General features: G+C 42.9%; 1 protein-coding gene across 2 annotated transcripts in view; it reads left to right on the forward strand.

Annotated features, from left to right (window-relative positions):
- tmem104 (transmembrane protein 104) overlaps positions 1-21,881 on the forward strand; it is a 126,120-nt gene that overhangs the window by 101,979 nt on the left and 2,260 nt on the right. For both annotated transcript variants that reach the window (XM_034190527.1, XM_034190526.1), the window contains exon 9: positions 2,078-2,171. In XM_034190527.1, coding sequence (XP_034046418.1) covers positions 2,078-2,171 — 94 coding nt within the window. The remainder of the gene's footprint in view (positions 1-2,077; positions 2,172-21,881) is intronic.

The raw sequence follows: 21,881 nt of genomic DNA on the forward strand, positions 1-21,881 counted from the left end.
GTGATCTTTACTGGGTGAACATCTGGGAGAAAGAAGCAACACACAACATAAATGCCAAGTGGCTGGTGGATGTAAGAGCACACCACAGTGACCTCCCAGAACAAGAACCAGTCAATATCACAAATGCAGGCATCCAACATGGACGGACATGAAGACCTGGACAGCATCGGGACCTGATACGATCCAGCGGTACTCCACGTGCCTTGCAATTTCACTTTATTTTATTTCAATTTATTTAGTTTATATAACATCAAATCACAACAAAGCTGCCTCAAGGCGCTTCACACAAGTAAGGTCGAACCTTACCAGCCCCTAGAGCAAGCACACAGGTAAGAAAAAACTCCCTCTGATGATATTGAGGAAGAAACCTCAAGCAGACCAGACTCAAAGGGGTGACCCACTGCTTAGGCCATTCTCCCAAAAAGGTTTACAATACAGCAATTGATGAGTCCATGCAGACGTCCAGTCCACCATCGGCGAGGGGGGCGTCATTGAGCCACTCATTGCATCTGTTCCTGCAGCAGAGTCCGTTCCATGTCTGTTAGAAATAATCTAATCCAGCACGTGGATCCAGCCGCATCTGAGACAGAGAGAAAAAGAAAACAGAATCAGTCAGACAGAAATAGGCAGCACAAATAACTGGGTTGCAAACAGCACATAGTCACCCAGACAGACTAACATAGGCCAGAACAATCCTGATCATGAAGGATCTCCATCAGATTATGACACCCTTGTACTACCTGCCTCTCCATGACATGGAAGCTCCTCTCAGGCATCATCGAAACTTAGAAGGGCATTGGAAGCAGTGTCAGAGGTGCATAATACCAGCTAGTGGTCGATAGAGCAGTACACCAAGACTCTTAAGACCAGATAAACCAACCTGAACATGGTCTGGATTAACAACAAGAAAGCCTATGGCTCAGTGCCCCACACATGTATACTGGAGTACTTGGCAGTAATGGCTAACAGTGCACTAATAACCTTCATCTGGAATGCCGTGGGACTGTGGAAGTCATCACTTGAGGCCAACTCCAAGGCAGTTGCACAAGTTGCCAGCAAGTGCAAAATACACCTCGGTGCACTGTCCCCGCCGACGTTCTACACAGGCCTCAACCTGCTAACCAGAGATGAGTATGCTTTCAGGAGCAGATCGACCATCAGTCCCCCTCCTGTACATGGATGACATCAAGCTGTATGCCAAGAGCAAGCCAGACATTAAGTCACTGATCCACTTCATCAGAATGTACAGTGGAGATATTGCAGTGTCATTCAGACTGGATAACCGTGGCAAAAAGAGGGAAAGTGATCCAGACTGAGGGGTTGGAGTTCCTAGAAGGCAGGATAGTGGATATACAGGATAGCTCCAAGTACTAGGAGATCCCACAAGGCAACGGGAACCATGATAAAGATCTAAGAAGGTCAACCACAGCCAGATACCTCCAGAAGGTAAGGTAGGTGCTGAGAAGCCAGTTCAACATTAGGAATAAGCTCCAAGCCATCGGTAAAGACGTCCTGCCAGTCATCAGCTATCCAGCTGGAATGATGACTTGGCCACAGGAGGAGATAGATGCCACTGATGTCTACATGAAAACTCGTCACAGTGCATGGTGATTTCTGCCAAATGTCCAGCACTTTGAGGCTCTGTGAGCAACAGAAGGAGGGAGGGCGAGGATTAGTGGTCAGAGCCACAATCCAGGATGAGACGAGGCGCATCCATGAATACATCAGAAAGATGGCATCCTTTCATTTCTTTGATGCCTCACATCTATGAGCTGTTGGTGTTTTAACATTTATGAACTGTGTTAAACTTTATTTCATTTGTCATGACTTAGAGGTGTAATTTAGTTTTTTGGGTCACTGTCATTCACATCTGTGCAACTAATATGTTTCTGAATAAATTACTACTGGACCAATAAATTGTTTAGAAGAGCATATAGTCCTTCATACTTCACATCTCAAAGCACACAAAATTTAACTTTACAGATTTTTTCTTTTGGAGGTGCATGCCCCCTAACCACCCTGATTGGTGACATTTTTCTGTTTCTTTAATGTTTAATTTCTTGTCCTCCTCATGCAGAGTATTTTCACTCTTCTTTTGGGGCCTTTCACCTTCTTCAGTGCTCAGAAGACCAAATATCTTCAGATCCTCACCTCACTCATGCGCTGGATTGGTAAATATAAGTTCATCCATTTCTTCTGTTCCGACAGTCTCAGGTACCACGGTGCACTGATCATTATCTTTCTTTTCACTTTTCTCTTTTGTAATCACCCTCTTTCTTTAAGCACTGTTTCTACGATCACATTATTTTTTTTCCGATCTCCTTTCATTTATTCCATCACTCTCTCCTGTCTGTGAGGTTACTGCGCTCAGATCCACTGATCATAGTTTGGCTCTGCTTTATGTCTCTGATTTCCACTTTGTGTCAGTCCCAAGGTTGATGGACTGTCACTCACAGGGTGGAGAATGTAAATAAACCTTCTGTCCTACACTCACTATTCAAAGTCACACCACCACCATGCTGCCTAATGATGGCTCATTTAAACAGCAGCATCCACACACTGTGCACACATTTTGGGTAAACGGCTCTTTGTGTCGCTTGTCGTTCTGGGCCGTCACCTGTTGAACGCTTCAGGAATGTGCATCAATATTGAACTGGATTTCATGTTTAAAGGATACAGTCAGCACAGGGTCTGTATGCACACGAGCACAGTGGTTCCCAAACTTTGTCTGCAGGGCGCCCCTTTTTTGTAGAAAGGAACACTTTCAAGTAGAGTCCCTTTATTCAGAGAGTAACGACATGACAAGTCGAAAACAAAATGGTCACGAGACTCGTGGTGCCATCTTGAGGCCAAAATTGCATTCGCCATTAATCTGTCTGCATGTTAATCCAGCTGTTTTATTTATTTGTTGGCTGAAAATGCCGTGTTGTTGTGCATTTGGATGCACAAATAGACACAAGGGCTTTAAGATGTACAGATTCCTTTCAGATCCGAACAGAAGAAACATTTGGGAAAATAAAGTCAGCTGTCTGGGATGGAAGCCGACATCATCATCAAAGCTTTAAGGGAAATTTATTGTTCAGTACCCCTGTACAGTAAAACTCACCAAAACCATCATCGTATAAACCGGATATTCACAGATTTTATCACAGATAAAAAAAGTCCCAAAGGTTTGTATTGTTTTCCACGTAATAAACACAGTATATAACAGATTTTGTATAACAGATTTTTCGCTCACATCGGATAAAATGTCCTCTCTGATTGCAATGTATTTCCATTAAAAAACCCTCGCATGTGGGACCGGATATGTTTTTTCACACTGTGCTCAGACTAGGACCCGCAGCCTGATGTGCACCTGTTAAATCAGACACCACAAAAAGCTGTGATTTGACGCTTTTCTGCTTTCACTCCTTCATCTCCCGTCATATTTTAATAGTTTTTGCAGTGCACACGCTGATTACATTTTCGGATCACATACATTTGGCAGAAAAGTCTGCAAATTTACAACACGAGTCGATAAAAAGAGGTCAAATTAATCCAGAATAAAGCAGAATCCAGCAACGGAGAACTTCAAAACTGTCACGCATGTCATTGCATGACACGGAGTTACAGAGCTGCAGAAGCATAAATCAGGCTTTAAATTAATTAAATAAATCATCATAAATTGTAACTTCATGTAAATTTGATAGCTTAACTATTTTTATATTTATTTTGATAGTACCTGTACCTCTTTGTTTTGCTGTATGTGATTAAATGATAAAAAAAACTGTTGAAAACATAAAAGGTTCATTCAGTTATTCAGTACATTTGGCCCCAAAACGGCACCGTGTTCTGAGTTGATGCCACTCTCTCAATAAAGGGACTCTACTTTCAAGCATCCCCCCCGATACACACACACACACACATACATTTCTGTTACTTCCCAACATCACTGGAATTTATTGTAAACATTGTAATTTATACAAAACTGCATCTTCTTATATAAAAAGAATATACATGAAGTGACAAATCACATTTACAGGTGAACTATTAAAAATGACTTGCAGCATGTATCTTAAATTAAAAAAACTATTTCTCACAAACGTTGTCTTATACAATTGATAATTTTCAGCTCCAAAGCTGAACACCAAAATGAACACAAACCTATGTAACCATAAAAGTATGTTATTCATTATATAAATATTCTTTCTCTCTCTGTGTTAGTTTAATGTAAGAAGTCCCTTCGGCTCCTTCTCAGGTTACTTGTATAATATTCTAACATAATTTTTAAAATAGTGCCATAGGTACTGTAGCTCCACTGGATGATACAAGACATCACAGTTTCAGCTACAAAAGTGGGCATGGTCAAACTCCAAAGATTGTATCAAGGTCAAAACCAGTTGGCCTTCCTGATACAACTCCACATTACATGGACAAATAGCAGGGGTGGGGCTTGAACGGGGAACCTTCCACACTGACCTCTTGGCCACCATCCCCACCATATTTGGTCCATAAACCAGGTATTTCCAATTAGTTTAATTCTTCAGGGAGTCGTTCTGATCCTATTTCAAATATGGCTGCCATGGCAACCGTCTTGAAAATATAGCGAAAAGTAATCAAGGGCTAGGCCCGAAACGTCACCCTTGGTGCTATTAAAGATTTGTTGGTTGCTAACCGGCTGTGCGGATCTTTACTTCATTTTATTTGTGCTAACCGTCTTGAAAATCTCATATATAGCCATTTGTGCAGCAGTTGAGCTGAAATTTGCTATATGGGTAGTAATCTGCAAACCAACATGCCCAATGGGTTTTGTGAAATTTTCTGCTTTGGCTAAACCAACAAAGCTGAAACTTGGTGTGCATGTTCCTACCCATGAGGACACCAAAGTTTATTTGAAGCATTGCAAGCCAATTTCAATATGGCTTCCATGGCACATTGCCACCCAGAGCCATTGGTCTGCAGTTTTTAAACATACTGAGTCTCAGTAAAAATTATACATATGTGTGTGTGTGTGTGTGTGTGGTGCACGGAACTGTACACAGAATACACAGTGCAACTTTGCACAGTATGATTATACACACGTGTGTATGTTTCCATAAGTCAGTGACATTTTGGCGAGTTGCGCTGCTCACGTCCACAGACTGTGTCCCTCTTGTCTCCTGCTTTCTGTGTGTGAGACGATAAGAGAGATAAAGAAACCAGCCAGTTGAAGTGATGCCATCACATTTTTCCACCAAGAAACTTTGGCAGAATAAATGGAATTGGATAATTTACGTTTTTCTTCCAAAATATGAACAGTGGTGGGCACAGCTAACCAAAAAGTTAGCTTCGATAACAGCTAATCAGCTAACTGAAAGTTATCTTTTATAAAGCTAAACCGATAAACCACCCAAAAATTTATTGAAAGCTACAGCTAACCGATAACTTTCAGTATTGTGTTCGGTACACTTGCAACTACTAACAAGCTGATTTTGAGTTTTAACACCACAGTTGTTCTGGTAGCATTAAAAGTGACCACAGACTCAAACAATGAGTCAGCACTTCTGTCTTTGTGCATCCTGCCCACTTCTGGAAGCTCCTGTTTACTACATAGCTTGCAGCAGTGAAGCAGCTGAGAGGAGCAGCAAAGCTCAACTCCACACACAAACAAAAAATACGTCATTATTCCTTAACAGAATATAGCAGAGTCGCTGTGAGGCAGAGGTCTGGGAAAATAAAGCAGTTTTGACTTATGGTTTTGATTTTTTTTTATTATTATTCTGGATAGAATAACTCAATTAATGTCAATTCTGTCATTTGTACAAAGTTAAAATATAACATACGAGGTCTGTCAATAAAGTAACGGTCCTTTTTATTTTTTTTAAAACTATATGGATTTGAGTCATATGTTTTTACATCAGACAAGCTTGAACCCTCGTGCGCATGCGTGAGTTTTTACACGCCTGTCGGTGACGTCATTCGCCTGTGAGCACGCCTTGTGGAAGGAGTGGTCCCGCCCCCGAGCGAGACGAAGAACACCTCCGTTTCGGCGTGTCATGGGACAAGTTGTGTTCTTTGTCTCGCTCAAACAGCGAATCGGTCGTTACGCATGAAGCCTCCGCGCGGCTTTCCATGACGAAATCTCTTGTTAAAAGTGAAATTTGCCAGAAAATGGCTGATGTCCAGCTCTTGTGATAACCAGAGAAAGTGCACACGACGGTCTCGTATCCACAGAGCCATCAGCTTAGAAATGATCTGGCGTTTTCTGCCTCGTTGTCGCAGCTCGGAGCGTGGCGCGCTGAGCGTCCTTAAAGCTGTCCTTAAAGCTGTAGTAACAGTCCTTATTCTCTGTGAAGCCTGTAAAATTTTCACCAAAAGCCAGATAAATTTTTCAAATGGTTTCCAGGTGCCAGTCTCTAACAGCTTCTGAAAAAATTCTGATGGAAAAAAAGTCCAAATCATTCCGCCATTTCCAGACAATGAAAATCCGACGAGGGGGCGGGACCACTCCTTCCACAAGGCGTGCTCACAGGCGAATGACGTCACCGACAGACGTGAAAAAACTCACGCATGCGCACGAGGGTTCAAGCTTGACTGACGTAAAAACATGAATCAAATCCATATAGTTTAAAAAAATAAAAAGGGCCGTTACTTTATTGACAGACCTCGTATATCTTTTAATTTTAAATAATGCACTAATTTTGAACACAGACAGATGCCAAAAGGATTATGGATAAATGAGCCTCCGCTAACACTGATTGGTTGACTCATTCTATGTAAATACCAACACGTTAATGTGAAGTGATGTGTGTTGGTATTTACTTATAAATGTGCTTTTGTAAAATATGCCATTTTTATTCATATGTAAAAAATAAATAAATACTAAAAATAAAAAAATCCATTTGCAGAAGCCAAAAGTCAAGTTGTGATTACCATCTGATATAACCGGGGTCAAAATGCATAGAACACTGCCATCTAGTGGCACCCAGACACTCAGACCCTTACACATAATCCTTTGCATAACTGTTTTTGGTTTTTATTGTTTTTATTTTTTTTACGTGCCAGAAAGTTGCTGCAGTTTAAACAACAGAATCCACAACAATTGTAAATGAACATTATACAACCAAAATGTACATTTTTATTTCTTTAGCTGCTGCAAGAGGCTGCAACAACTCTCAAGCTCAATACTCAGGGCGAATACTGCCATGAACACTGCTGGCCAGTTGATGGCAGTAGAGACCATGAAAACTTGCCAAAACAAATATTCCAAATAATCCATGTGCTACGTTTAATCTTCGTGGAATTTAATAAACGCAAACTGAAATTTAGACATCTTATATATATTACTCTGGAACAAAGATGACAAACAGTGTTGTAGGACAATAAGCAGGACATTATAAACCAAATGAAAATAATGGAGAAGCAACCTGAACTTCTTCACACTGAAACCTTAAAAATTAGTGCAATACTTTAAAACTAAAACATATAGCTGATGTTTTCATTTTATAAAACTTCAGAAGTGACGTTAATTTAAATAACATGTCTGAAATTAGTTTGGTTAAAATTTTAACCATAAGTTAAAACTACACTCAACAAAAATATAAACGCAGCACTTTTGGTTTTGCTCCCATTTTGTATGAGATGAACTCAAAGATCTAAAACTTTTTACACATACACAATGGGCCTCATGTATCAACGTTGCGTACTGCGATATTTGAGCGTATATGGGGTGTACGCCAAAACGGCTGCGCTACTTGGCATTTATCAATGTGGTCGTTGGCGTACGCTGCGCTGAAAATATACACCAGGTCGAGAGGTGGCGTAAATTACACACCAAAATGAACCAGCGCTGGAATCCACACAAAAATGAAGATGATCAACATGATAAACAGTGCCATTATACAAATCAATGCATATGTTACATAAATAACACTTTCCTGATTATACTACATAATAATCAATACAAATCCCGCTTTTGCGGGATTGTTATGGAGCACGATCCGTGGTCACAGCGCTGACTGCAAAGACAGCGCTGCACGCCCTTTTCTCCAGACTTCGAGCCTGGAGCCAGAGCAGCGCTGAGCTTAACTTCATGTGGTGTGATCGTTTTAGACTATGAAATTGATAATAACAACTGTAGTTTCGTCATTCCCTTAATTCGCCCGTGCTGCAACCAGGTTTTGTCGTCTCCATTCGGTTGTCACAATAAAATAAATACAGAAATACATTTAAAAAATAAAGAAATCTGACAGATTAGGCGTGTCTTATTAATTGAGCGAGCAAATATTGACATGTGAAAAGAGAATACAGCGGTCCCTTGCTATAACGCCATTCACCTGTCGTGGCCTCGGAGTCTCGCGGAGTATTTAGTCCAATTTTGCATGCCTTTTTTTTTTTTTACAGTGTTCTGCGTATCTGTTTATAAGAATCTTGTTGCCCAGAAGAGAAAAGAGCGCCAACAACTACTCATAACTGTGTTTGTCACACGGAAACAAACACCTGCTGCAGCCAGGTGTGAGTGGGAAAAGGCGCGGTGTCAGGACACAGAGGCCCGATCTGTGAAATACTGGTCAGTCACTATTAATAATTTCTTATGTGTCCGACCTCGTTCGTTGATCGTTAAAATTAATTTGTTAGTTCTAAAAGCCATCATAATTATTTATAGGAAAACGTTCTATTTTTATTTCTCAAACAAATGTTTGGAAAAGTGAGAAAATGTTCATGCCTGATTGAGAAAGTGTTATGTGTCGGACGCAGCTCGGAGAACCGACCAGCGTTTGAAGGACCCAGTATGAAATAAGCAGAGCACGGTACAAAGGCTAACTGAATTTAATACATAACAGTGATACATAAAAAACAAAGTGCGGTCTGGCGTGGTGCGCTCCCAGCAGCGCTAACGGTCCGGAGCCAGAAGCTGTTCGGACTCAAGGACCCCGCCGACACCCCCCAGGTGGCCGCAACAAACCGAGTCTGTGAAAGAAGGAACCATTATGTGAGTCCACACTCTACACACAGAGAGAACACTTAAAGGTGTACAAACAGCAAACACTTCCTGGCTTGATTACTAATCAACTTCCCAACCTGCAGGCATGGAACATCCAGTTCACAAAACTCCACTGCAGGGGAAGTCGATACATGACTAACGTACAGCTCAATATAACAAGGTGTGAGGGACACCACATTTACTGACTGTATAAATGTTAGTCACAAAATCTAACGTACCTCAGGAAGTGTGCTGACGAGCGTGAGACCTCACCCCCTCCTCTTTCACAGACCGTGCATCAAACCTGGACGTTCTCTGCATCCACTGATGATGAGATGGCTCCCGAGACGACGATCTCACCCGTCTGGTCACAAGGTCGAGTCTCTGGCAAATACACACTGTGCACTCCAGTCTTAAATGCCACCATGTTCCAATCCATGCAGATGCACCACAGCTGTGAGTCCTGATGAGCCGCAGGTGATCAGCCTCAGGTGATCAGGGTGAGGTCCTGATAAACTCAGCAACACAGCCACTCAGTTCCAAATGCAAGCCACCTGGAAGGAAAAACAAAAGACAGAAACAAAAAGGCAGCCAGGCCCCCCAGCCATACAACAGTACCCCACCCTCACGGGAAGCCTCCCGGCGACCACACAAACCTGGCCCAGGAGAAACACCCCCCTCCAGGGACCATGGCTGGAAACCGTATCCGCATTCATCTTCCAGCAGAATCCTCATCAAACAGAACGGTTGATGTCTTCTCCTCTAGCTGCATCTTTGCCTTTGTTTCCGTCAGTCACTTAGCACAGGTGTGGCCAGGATCTGTGCGGTCAGCCTTTGTCCAACCATGTTCACAGTCTGGTTAGTCATAAACCCAAAAAGACAAACAAACAACCAAAACACCCCCCCCCCTCCCCAGAGGCCCATTCCATCAAACCCCGGGAAGGGGAGAAAAGAAAAACAACCCAAACTTAAGCTAACAAATAAAAATGCTAACACCCCCCCCCCAACGACATGTAGGGACCAACACCCCCCAGAGGACATCCCGCCAGCTCCAGGAGTAATAACCACAGCCGAGGTCCCTCTGGGATCCAACGTCACCCACGGGGACTCCCAGCGCCTCCCAGAGGACCACTCGTCAACCCCAGGAGACGCCCCCCCTCATGACCAACGGACCCAGCCCGGCCGACTATGGCTAGATGGACCCACAGCCCCTTCCCCCCCAGAGGACACCTCAGTCAAACCCTGAGGGCGGAAACTGGGGGGGGGGGGAACAAAAGGAGAAACCCCCCCCCCCCCCCCCCCTCAGGTGCAGAGGTTACCTGGGAAACGCCCAGCATAACCAAACTGCACCACTCCAGCAACGCCGACACTACGGCTCACCCATCTGGAGTCAGAGGAGAAGAGAGGGCATAACAAAAAACAAAATAAAAAAACAAGAGAAAAAAAAAAAACCCAATTACCCCCCCATGACCCCCCAGGGGACCGTCCCATCAAACCCTGGGAGGTGAAACTGAAAGAAATAAAGGAAAGACTAACCAGACTAACATACAGTTGCTCGGGTCCTTTTTTTTTTTTTTTTTTTTTTTTTTTTTTTGTTTGTTTGTTTGTTTGTTTGTTTGTTGGCAGAACTGCAGGGTCACGACCCCAGACACTGAATAGTGAAAAACAAAAAATAAAATCCCACACAAAAACCAACTCAAAAAACACCCACACAAAATGAACTAACACAAAACAAATAAGTGATTTATACCGTCAAGCTCCAACAAATGGAACACACCTGTTCCAAGTTAAGAGCTTGACGGTAATGTGACTCAGTCACCAAAAGAGGGAGCCAAAGTGCTAAAAATGAAAAACCCCCTTTGGTGACAAAAAACAAACGAGCTGCATCTTCGTGCGCAGCTGTGTGCAACACACAACCAAAATGTGCTCAACTAAATAACGCCGGAGCTGATACAACAGACGCAGTAGTTATCTTTATCCGGGGAAACGGGGCTACAACTGTAACACAGGAAGCTCAGCGACCCCGTGCCACAGAGCTCCGCCGTGCGCGTGCACCCATTACAGACACACTCTTGCAGCTCCCGTTTAAACCTCTTATCCGGTCGGAGCGTGACGCGAAGCCGTCGCCAGTCACACTCCACCACGACCCACGGATAAGGCACAAACACAGGAACACGGCTGCAAGAGAGCACAAATCAGTATTCAGTAATGGGTCTCAAACACGCACCATCCGGGCGGAGAGCACCCGCAACTGATCCGGATAACTACTGAACGTCTGCTGCCGCCTTCCCGGCGCGTTACCGTCTCTGCTACCGCTGGGTCCGTGATGTTTGGCCAGAGACTATTGTTATGTGTCGGACGCAGCTCGGAGAACCGACCAGCGTTTGAAGGACCCAGTATGAAATAAGCAGAGCACGGTACAAAGGCTAACTGAATTTAATACATAACAGTGATACATAAAAAACAAAGTGCGGTCTGGCGTGGTGCGCTCCCAGCAGCGCTAACGGTCCGGAGCCAGAAGCTGTTCGGACTCAAGGACCCCGCCGACACCCCCCAGGTGGCCGCAACAAACCGAGTCTGTGAAAGAAGGAACCATTATGTGAGTCCACACTCTACACACAGAGAGAACACTTAAAGGTGTACAAACAGCAAACACTTCCTGGCTTGATTACTAATCAACTTCCCAACCTGCAGGCATGGAACATCCAGTTCACAAAACTCCACTGCAGGGGAAGTCGATACATGACTAACGTACAGCTCAATATAACAAGGTGTGAGGGACACCACATTTACTGACTGTATAAATGTTAGTCACAAAATCTAACGTACCTCAGGAAGTGTGCTGACGAGCGTGAGACCTCACCCCCTCCTCTTTCACAGACCGTGCATCAAACCTGGACGTTCTCTGCATCCACTGATGATGAGATGGCTCCCGAGACGACGATCTCACCCGTCTGGTCACAAGGTCGAGTCTCTGGCAAATACACACTGTGCACTCCAGTCTTAAATGCCACCATGTTCCAATCCATGCAGATGCACCACAGCTGTGAGTCCTGATGAGCCGCAGGTGATCAGCCTCAGGTGATCAGGGTGAGGTCCTGATAAACTCAGCAACACAGCCACTCAGTTCCAAATGCAAGCCACCTGGAAGGAAAAACAAAAGACAGAAACAAAAAGGCAGCCAGGCCCCCCAGCCATACAACAGAAAGTGTATAAACTGTGTAGTGAGGGGTTTTACAGCTTTAAAACGTCTATAATAATTGTAAAAAATAACGCTGACTACGTCGCGGCTTCGCGTATTTCGGGCTATTTTTTAGAACGTAACTCCAGCGATTAATGAGGGACCACTGTAACAATTTATTGATTATATACTACAAAATAATTGATACGACAGCCGCTTTTGACGCTCTATTGGCACACGTCGTGATTGGTGGAGTTCTTTTTCATTGCCGTCTTCCTGGCTTCCATGTCATAAAATGAGGGTGTGTCTGAAGCGGAGTCTGAATATTTATGGGCGTGTTTATTATAATTACAATCGGTTCTACCCGCCGCATTTATCAAGGTCACGTCAGGCGTACGCCAGAAATGGGCAGGTGCGCACTGCTTGATACATGTCACGGCGACTTTGGTGTATTTCAAGTTTACGCCGTAAATTTACGCCACAAGTGCGCAACATTGATAGATGAGGCCCAATATCACCATTTCCCTCAAATATTGTTCACAAACCAGTCTAAATCTGTGATAGTGAGCACTTATGGCTACTGGTCTGGCAATCTACTGGTGGTTGGCTCTCATTGCGGTATTGTATCACTTCCTGTTCCGGAGCACAGCGGTGTTTTGCTGTATCTGTTAGCTGTTTAATCTGCGCAGTTAGATTGATCTAGTTAACTAGATAACCATTTGTTTCACAGTGTAATCTTCATGTGCCTTAACTAAAGCACTCCCTCTGCTGAATCACCTCTAAATTATTTACACATTATTCACTTTGTGTGTTTGTAGGAATCCGCTAGCTTAGCGCAGCTACTAGCTCTTAGCCGGTTTAGCATGGCGGCTTCTCCCGTCTCTCCTGCACTTTTCTGCTCTGGGTGTGAAATGTTTAGTTATTCCTCGGCCTCCTTTAGCAGTAATGGTACTTGTAATGAGTGTAGCTTTTTCGTAGCTTTGGAGGCCAGGCTGGGCTAATTGGAGACTCGGCTCCGCACCGTGGAAAATTCTACAGCTAGCCAGGCCCCTGTAGTTGGTGCAGACCAAGGTAGTTTAGCCGCCGTTAGTTCCCCTCTGGCAGATCCCGAGCAGCCGGAAAAGCAGGCCGACTGGGTGACTGTGAGGAGGAAGCGTAGTTCTAAACAGAAGCCCCGTGTACACCGCCAACCCGTTCACATTTCTAACCGTTTTTCCCCACTTGACGACACACCCGCTGAGGATCAAACTCTGGTTATTGGCGACTCTGTTTTGAGAAATGTGAAGTTAGCGACACCAGCAACCATAGTCAATTGTCTTCCGGGGGCCAGAGCAGGCGACATTGAAGGAAATTTGAAACTGCTGGCTAAGGCAAAGCGTAAATTTGGTAAGATTGTAATTCACGTCGGCAGTAATGACACCCGGTTACGCCAATCGGAGGTCACTAAAATTAACATTGAATCGGTGTGTAACTTTGCAAAAACAATGTCGGACTCTGTAGTTTTCTCTGGGCCCCTCCCCAATCGGACCGGGAGTGACATGTTTAGCCGCATGTTCTCCTTGAATTGCTGGCTGTCTGAGTGGTGTCCAAAAAATGAGGTGGGCTTCATAGATAATTGGCAAAGCTTCTGGGGAAAACCTGGTCTTGTTAGGAGAGACGGCATCCATCCCACTTTGGATGGAGCAGCTCTCATTTCTAGAAATCTGGCCAGTTTTCTTAAATCCTCCAAACCGTGACTATCCAGGGTTGGGACCAGGAAGCAGAGTTGTAGTCTTACACACCTCTCTGCAGCTTCTCTCCCCCTGCCATCCCCTCATTACCCCATCCCCGTAGAGACGGTGCCTGCTCCCAGACCACCAATAACCAGCAAAAATCTATTTAAGCATAAAAATTCAAAAAGAAAACATAATATAGCACCTTCAACTGCACCACAGACTAAAACAGTTAAATGTGGTCTATTAAGCATTAGGTCTCTCTCTTCTAAGTCCCTGTTAGTAAATGATATAATAATTGATCAACATATTGATTTATTCTGCCTTACAGAAACCTGGTTACAGCAGGATGAATATGTTAGTTTAAATGAGTCAACACCCCCGAGTCACACTAACTGCCAGAATGCTCGTAGCACGGGCCGAGGCGGAGGATTAGCAGCAATCTTCCATTCCAGCTTATTAATTAATCAAAAACCCAGACAGAGCTTTAATTCATTTGAAAGCTTGACTCTTAGTCTTGTCCATCCAAATTGGAAGTCCCAAAAACCAGTTTTATTTGTTATTATCTATCGTCCACCTGGTCGTTACTGTGAGTTTCTCTGTGAATTTTCAGACCTTTTGTCTGACTTAGTGCTTAGCTCAGATAAGATAATTATAGTGGGCGATTTTAACATCCACACAGATGCTGAGAATGACAGCCTCAACACTGCATTTAATCTATTATTAGACTCAATTGGCTTTGCTCAAAAAGTAAATGAGTCCACCCACCACTTTAATCATATCTTAGATCTTGTTCTGATTTATGGTATGGAAATTGAAGACTTAACAGTATTCCCTGAAAACTCCCTTCTGTCTGATCATTTCTTAATAACATTTACATTTACTCTGATGGACTACCCAGCAGTGGGGAATAAGTTTCCTTACACTAGAAGTCTTTCAGAAAGCACTGTAACTAGGTTTAAGGATATGATTCCTTCTTTATGTTCTCTAATGCCATATACCAACACAGTGCAGAGTAGCTACCTAAACTCTGTAAGTGAGATAGAGTATCTCGTCAATAGTTTTACATCCTCATTGAAGACAACTTTGGATGCTGTAGCTCCTCTGAAAAAGAGAGCTTTAAATCAGAAGTGCCTGACTCTGTGGTATAACTCACAAACTCGCAGCTTAAAGCAGATAACCCGTAAGTTGGAGAGGAAATGGCATCTCACTAATTTAGAAGATCTTCACTTAGCCTGGAAAAAGAGTCTGTTGCTCTATAAAAAAAGCCCTCCATAAAGCAAGGACATCTTACTACTCATCACTAATTGAAGAAAATAAGAACAACCCCAGGTTTCTTTTCAGCACTGTAGCCAGGCTGACAAAGAGTCAGAGCTCTACTGAGCCGAGTATTCCATTAACTTTAACTAGTAATGACTTCATGACTTTCTTTGCTAATAAAATTTTAACTATTAGAGAAAAAATTACTCATAACCATCCCAAAGACGTATCGTTATCTTTGGCTGCTTTCAGTGATGCCGGTATTTGGTTAGACTCTTTCTCTCCGATTGTTCTGTCTGAGTTATTTTCATTAGTTACTTCATCCAAACCATCAACATGTTTATTAGACCCCATTCCTACCAGGCTGCTCAAGGAAGCCCTACCATTATTTAATGCTTCGATCTTAAATATGATCAATCTATCTTTGTTAGTTGGCTATGTACCACAGGCTTTTAAGGTGGCAGTAATTAAACCATTACTTAAAAAGCCATCACTTGACCCAGCTATCTTAGCTAATTATAGGCCAATCTCCAACCTTCCTTTTCTCTCAAAAATTCTTGAAAGGGTAGTTGTAAAACAGCTAACTGATCATCTGCAGAGGAATGGTCTATTTGAAGAGTTTCAGTCAGGTTTTAGAATTCATCATAGTACAGAAACAGCATTAGTGAAGGTTACAAATGATCTTCTTATGGCCTCGGACAGTGGACTCATCTCTGTGCTTGTTCTGTTAGACCTCAGTGCTGCTTTTGATACTGTTGACCATAAAATTTTATTACAGAGATTAGAGCATGCCATAGGTATTAAAGGCACTGCGCTGCGGTGGTTTGAATCATATTTGTCTAATAGATTACAATTTGTTCATGTAAATGGGGAATCTTCTTCACAGACTAAAGTTAATTATGGAGTTCCACAAGGTTCTGTGCTAGGACCAATTTTATTCACTTTATATATGCTTCCCTTAGGCAGTATTATTAGACGGTATTGCTTAAATTTTCATTGTTATGCAGATGATACCCAGCTTTATCTATCCATGAAGCCAGAGGACACACACCAATTAGCTAAACTGCAGGATTGTCTTACAGACATAAAGACATGGATGACCTCTAATTTCCTGCTTTTAAACTCAGATAAAACTGAAGTTATTGTACTTGGCCCCACAAATCTTAGAAACATGGTGTCTAACCAGATCCTTACTCTGGATGGCATTACCCTGACCTCTAGTAATACTGTGAGAAATCTTGGAGTCATTTTTGATCAGGATATGTCATTCAAAGCGCATATTAAACAAATATGTAGGACTGCTTTTTTGCATTTACGCAATATCTCTAAAATTAGAAAGGTCTTGTCTCAGAGTGATGCTGAAAAACTAATTCATGCATTTATTTCCTCTAGGCTGGACTATTGTAATTCATTATTATCAGGTTGTCCTAAAAGTTCCCTAAAAAGCCTTCAGTTAATTCAAAATGCTGCAGCTAGAGTACTGACGGGGACTGGAAGGAGAGAGCATATCTCACCCATATTGGCCTCTCTTCATTGGCTTCCTGTTAATTCTAGAATAGAATTTAAAATTCTTCTTCTTACTTATAAGGTTTTGAATAATCAGGTCCCATCTTATCTTAGGGACCTCGTAGTACCATATCACCCCAATAGAGCGCTTCGCTCTCAGACTGCAGGCTTACTTGTAGTTCCTAGGGTTTGTAAGAGTAGAATGGGAGGCAGAGCCTTCAGCTTTCAGGCTCCTCTCCTGTGGAACCAGCTCCCAATTCAGATCAGGGAGACAGACACCCTCTCTACTTTTAAGATTAGGCTTAAAACTTTCCTTTTTCCTAAAGCTTATAGTTAGGGCTGGATCAGGTGACCCTGAACCATCCCTTAGTTATGCTGCTATAGACGTAGACTGCTGGGGGGTTCCCATGATGCACTGTTTCTTTCTCTTTTTGCTCTGTATGCACCACTCTGCATTTAATCATTAGTGATCGATCTCTGCTCCCCTCCACAGCATGTCTTTTTCCTGGTTCTCTCCCTCAGCCCCAACCAGTCCCAGCAGAAGACTGCCCCTCCCTGAGCCTGGTTCTGCTGGAGGTTTCTTCCTGTTAAAAGGGAGTTTTTCCTTCCCACTGTAGCCAAGTGCTTGCTCACAGGGGGTCGTTTTGACCGTTGGGGTTTTACATAATTATTGTATGGCCTTGCCTTGCAGTGTGGGGCGCCTTGGGGCAACTGTTTGTTGTGATTTGGCGCTATATAAAAGAAATTGAATTGATTGATTCCTTTTTGCTAAAGCTTATAGTTAGGGCTGAACCATCCCTTAGTTATGCTGCTATAGACTTAGACTGCTGGGGGGTTCCCATGATGCACTGAGTGTTTTTCTCTTTTTGCTCTGTATGCACCACTCTGCATTTAATCATTAGTGATTGATGTCTGCTCCCCTCCACAGCATGTCTTTTTCCTGGTTCTCTCCTCAGCCCCAACCAGTCCCAGCAGAAGACTGCCCCTCCCTGAGCCTGGTTCTGCTGGAGGTTTCTTCCTGTTAAAAGGGAGTTTTTCCTTCCCACTGTCGCCAAGTGCTTGCTCACAGGGGGTCGTTTTGACCGTTGGGGTTTTTACGTAATTATTGTATGGCCTTGCCTTACAATATAAAGCGCCTTGGGGCAACTGTTTGTTGTGATTTGGCGCTATATAAATAAAATTGATTGATTGATTGATTCTCCTTTGCTGAGATAATCCATCCCACCTCACAGGTGTGCCATACCAAGATGCTGATTAGACACCATGATTAGTGCACAGCATTTGCCCACTCAAGTCGGTTACGACAACGAATTGGAGTCAGGTCGAGACCCCGATGAGGACAACGAGCATGCAGATGAGCTTCCCTGAGACGGTTTCTGACAGTTTGTGCAGAAATTCTTTGGTTATGCAAACCGATTGTTTCAGCAGCTGTCTGAGTGGCTGGTCTCAGACGATCTTGGAGGTGAACATGCTGGATGTGGAGGTCCTGGGCTGGTGTGGTTACACGTGGTCTGCGGTTGTGAGGCTGGTTGGATGTACTGCCAAATTCTCTGAAACACCTTTGGAGACGGCTTATGGTAGAGAAATGAACATTCAATACACGAGCAACAGCTCTGGTTGACATTCCTGCTGTCAGCATGCCAATTGCACGCTCCCTCAAATCTTGCGACATCTGTGGCATTGTGCTGTGTGATAAAACTGCACCTTTCAGAGTGGCCTTTTATTGTGGGCAGTCTAAGGCACACCTGTGCACTAATCATGGTGTCTAATCAGCATCTTGATATGGCACACCTGTGAGGTGGGATGATTATCTCAGCAAAGGAGAAGTGCTCACTATCACAGATTTAGACTGGTTTGTGAACAATATTTGAGGGAAATGGTGATATTGTGTATGTGGAAAAAGTTTTAGATCTTTGAGTTCATCTCATACAAAATGGGAGCAAAACCAAAAGTGTTGCGTTTATATTTTTGTTGAGTGTATATGCCTCTACATGATATTGCCAGTGAGTTAATATGGTGTCAAGAGCAATTATCTTGTGACCAGCTCTTCTAGATAGCCAAGAGCTGCTAACCAGCTCTATCCTCTGTTTACAGAAAATAGTGTTATCTGCTACAAAACATTTAACAGGTAAGTGCTAAAATCTTTGATATCAAACTTAACAAAGGTTTTTAACTGTTTCAGATTTATTCACTTCACCTGCAAAAACATGTTAACGATCTAAAAATTATTGGCCCAAAACTTATCGGAAGATAATTGGTCCAGTGATGGTTTTCAAAGTTATCTGAAAAGCTAATCCAATAATGAAAACATTAACTTTGATAATTAGCGGTTTAGCGGAACTGTGCCCACCACTGAATATGAACCTAAAAGTGAAAGCGTACCGATCTGCATTTGTATTGAAATCAGACCGCATTCGAGTTTAGACAGACACCACCACCAACTTATGACAAACGTTGACGATTCTATGAATTACTTTAAAATTTCAAGGATGAGATGGCTGCCGAATAGCGACACTGCGTGTAATAATTTCACATCTGTACAGAGAGGTTTTATGAGATGCAGTAATTTGCGTAAAAATCAAACAAATTTAAAATGGACAAAATATTGAAGGCGGTCTGGCTCGACATGTTGCACAACATAAAAACAAACAAAATAAAACACAACACCCAGCACAGTAAATTCATCCATTGGTCATGACGTGATATAATCCAGTTTAAAAATATTTAGTTAATATTTACACTTTGTCTCACAGTGCTAAAGTGCCTGACAGAGCTCTCTGCTGCTCACAGATTAAAGCTACTGTACGCAGGTTTTCAACATTATTTATGATGTATCCATCAAATCAAATGGCATGAAATATCTCATCCACTGACTGATATTTTTGGACATGAAGACATAAATCATCTAATTGGTAATAGATTAAAAAAAAAAAAAATTCATACCAAACCGTGATATCTAAACCGAGGTGTGAACCAAACTGTGACTTCTCTGTGCTGTGATATATGTATATTTGCATGTGCTATTTGTTTGCTTTTGTATTCTCTGCCCTCACCCCCTCACTTCAAAGATGGTGTGTTTTTGGCTCAATCAATAAATTGGCTGCTACACCCTTGTAACACCCTGTCACACCTTGACGATTTAGCCAGCGTATTGCCGACCGTATTAAAAACGCTGGCGTACATCTAACAAGTTATGGGTAAATTTTGTATAATTTAAGAGCACGCTGATATACGGTGTAATACGCCGAGTACCTCAAAACATTTTCAACATGCACAATATTTTTGCCGCATGCCAGCGTATGACTTTTGCATTGCTCACATGCGGGGGCATAAGTTGTAGGTAAATTATGTGATTGTTGACCCACGTTTCTTCTAAGTTACTCATAAGTAGAAATACGAGGTCTGTGAGAAAAGTATCTGACCTTTTTATTTTATGCAAAAAATATATGGATTTGATTCATATGTTTTTAGCCAAGTTTGAACCTTCGTGCACATGCGTGAGTTTTTTCATGCCTGTCGGTTGCGTCATTCGCCTGTGGGCAGGCTTTGAGTGAGCACTGGCCCACCCCTCTCATCGTTTATTCATTGCGAGGAAATGGCGAAATGATTTGGGCTTTGTTCCATCAGAATTTTTTCAGAAACTGTTAGAGACAGGCAGCTGGAAACCATTCGGAAAATTCTCATGGCTTTCGGTGAAAATTTTATAGGCTTCACAGAGATTAAGGAATGTTACTATGGCTTTAAGGACGGCCCACAATGGCGCACGGAGCGCCGCGATCGACAGGCAGAAACCACCAGATCATTTCTAAACGGATGGCTGTGTGGATCCGGGACCATCGTGTGCAATTTCTCTGGTTATCACAAGAGCTGGACATCAGCCATTTTCCGGCAGATTTCACTTTTAACAAGAGATTTTGTCATGGAAAGCCGTGCGGAGGCTGCGCGTGTCATGACGGAGCCGCTGATGGAGCGAGACAAAGAACGCCTCTGTTTTGGAGTGTCAGAGGACAAGTTGGGACATGCCTATCTCGGCTTTCAGTGGCTTACCAGTTGAGTGAGTATAAGAGAAATTGTGGAGAGCTGGACATGTCCCAACTTGTCCTTTAACACTCCGAAACGGAGGTGTTCCTTTGTCTCGCTTCATCAGCGAATGGGTCGTGACGTGCGAAGCCTCTGCGCGGCTTTCCATGACAAAATCTCTTGTTAAAAGTGAAATCTGCCGGAAAATGGCTGATGTCCAGTTCTTGTGATAACCAGAGAAATTGCACACGATGGTCCCGGATCCATACAGCCATCTGTTTAGAAATGAAATGGTCGTTTCTGCCTGTCGATCGTGGCTCGGAGCGCGGCGCGCCGTGCACCATTGTGGGCCGTCCTTTAAGCCGTAGTAACATTCCTTAATCTCTGTGAAGCCCATAAAATTTTCACCGAAAGTCATATGAATTTTCCGAATGGTTTCCAGCTGCCTGTCTCTAACAGTTTCTGAAAAAATTCTGATGGAACAAAACCCAAATCATTTCGCCATTTCCTCGCAATGAAAAAACGACGAGAGGGGTGGACCAGTGCTCACTGAAAGCCTGCCCACAGGCAAATGACGCAACCGACAGGCGTGAAAAAACTCACGCATGTGCACAAAGGTTCAAGCTTGGCTGACGTAAAAACATATGAATCAAATCCATATATTTTTTGCATAAAATAAAAAGGTCGGATACTTTTCTCACAGACCTTGTATGTTCATTAATATTGTCCATTGATTGGCTGAAAGCTGCAGTCCTCATGCAAACAGACTGTTTCAAATATTAAAACCATTTACACATGGCATAAATTAATCTTACCTGTTAATATCGTTTCAGTCAGATTCATCATCCCAGCCTTACGAAAAGTTCACATGAAGCGTCTTGATTTTGGAAAACGTCTGAAAACACTTTAATTACTTGTTGTGGCTGAAGAAACGTAGCATTTTAAAAGAAGTCCCTTGCTGGTTTGTTCTGCTCACTGTGTGTTTCTGAGCCTGAACCAGGCAGGGGGACCGATCAGGCTGTGACACTGGCTCTTTCCACCACAACAAGACAAATTAACTTATTTTAAAAGTTAAAAGATCGCAGTGCCTCATCCATTCACAACAGTATTTACCACAGACATCAGTCGATTCTTCACATGATGAAAATTAATCCCTTGATCCACCAAGACTAAAGTAAAATGTTAAATTACTCTGTTTTGCCTCCATGTGGATGTGCGAAGCCGCACAGCAGCGTGCGCATGCTCGATGACGTGCTCGTCA

The sequence above is a fragment of the Thalassophryne amazonica genome, chromosome 16, assembly GCF_902500255.1.
Source record: "Thalassophryne amazonica chromosome 16, fThaAma1.1, whole genome shotgun sequence".
Lineage (NCBI taxonomy): Eukaryota > Metazoa > Chordata > Actinopteri > Batrachoidiformes > Batrachoididae > Thalassophryne > Thalassophryne amazonica.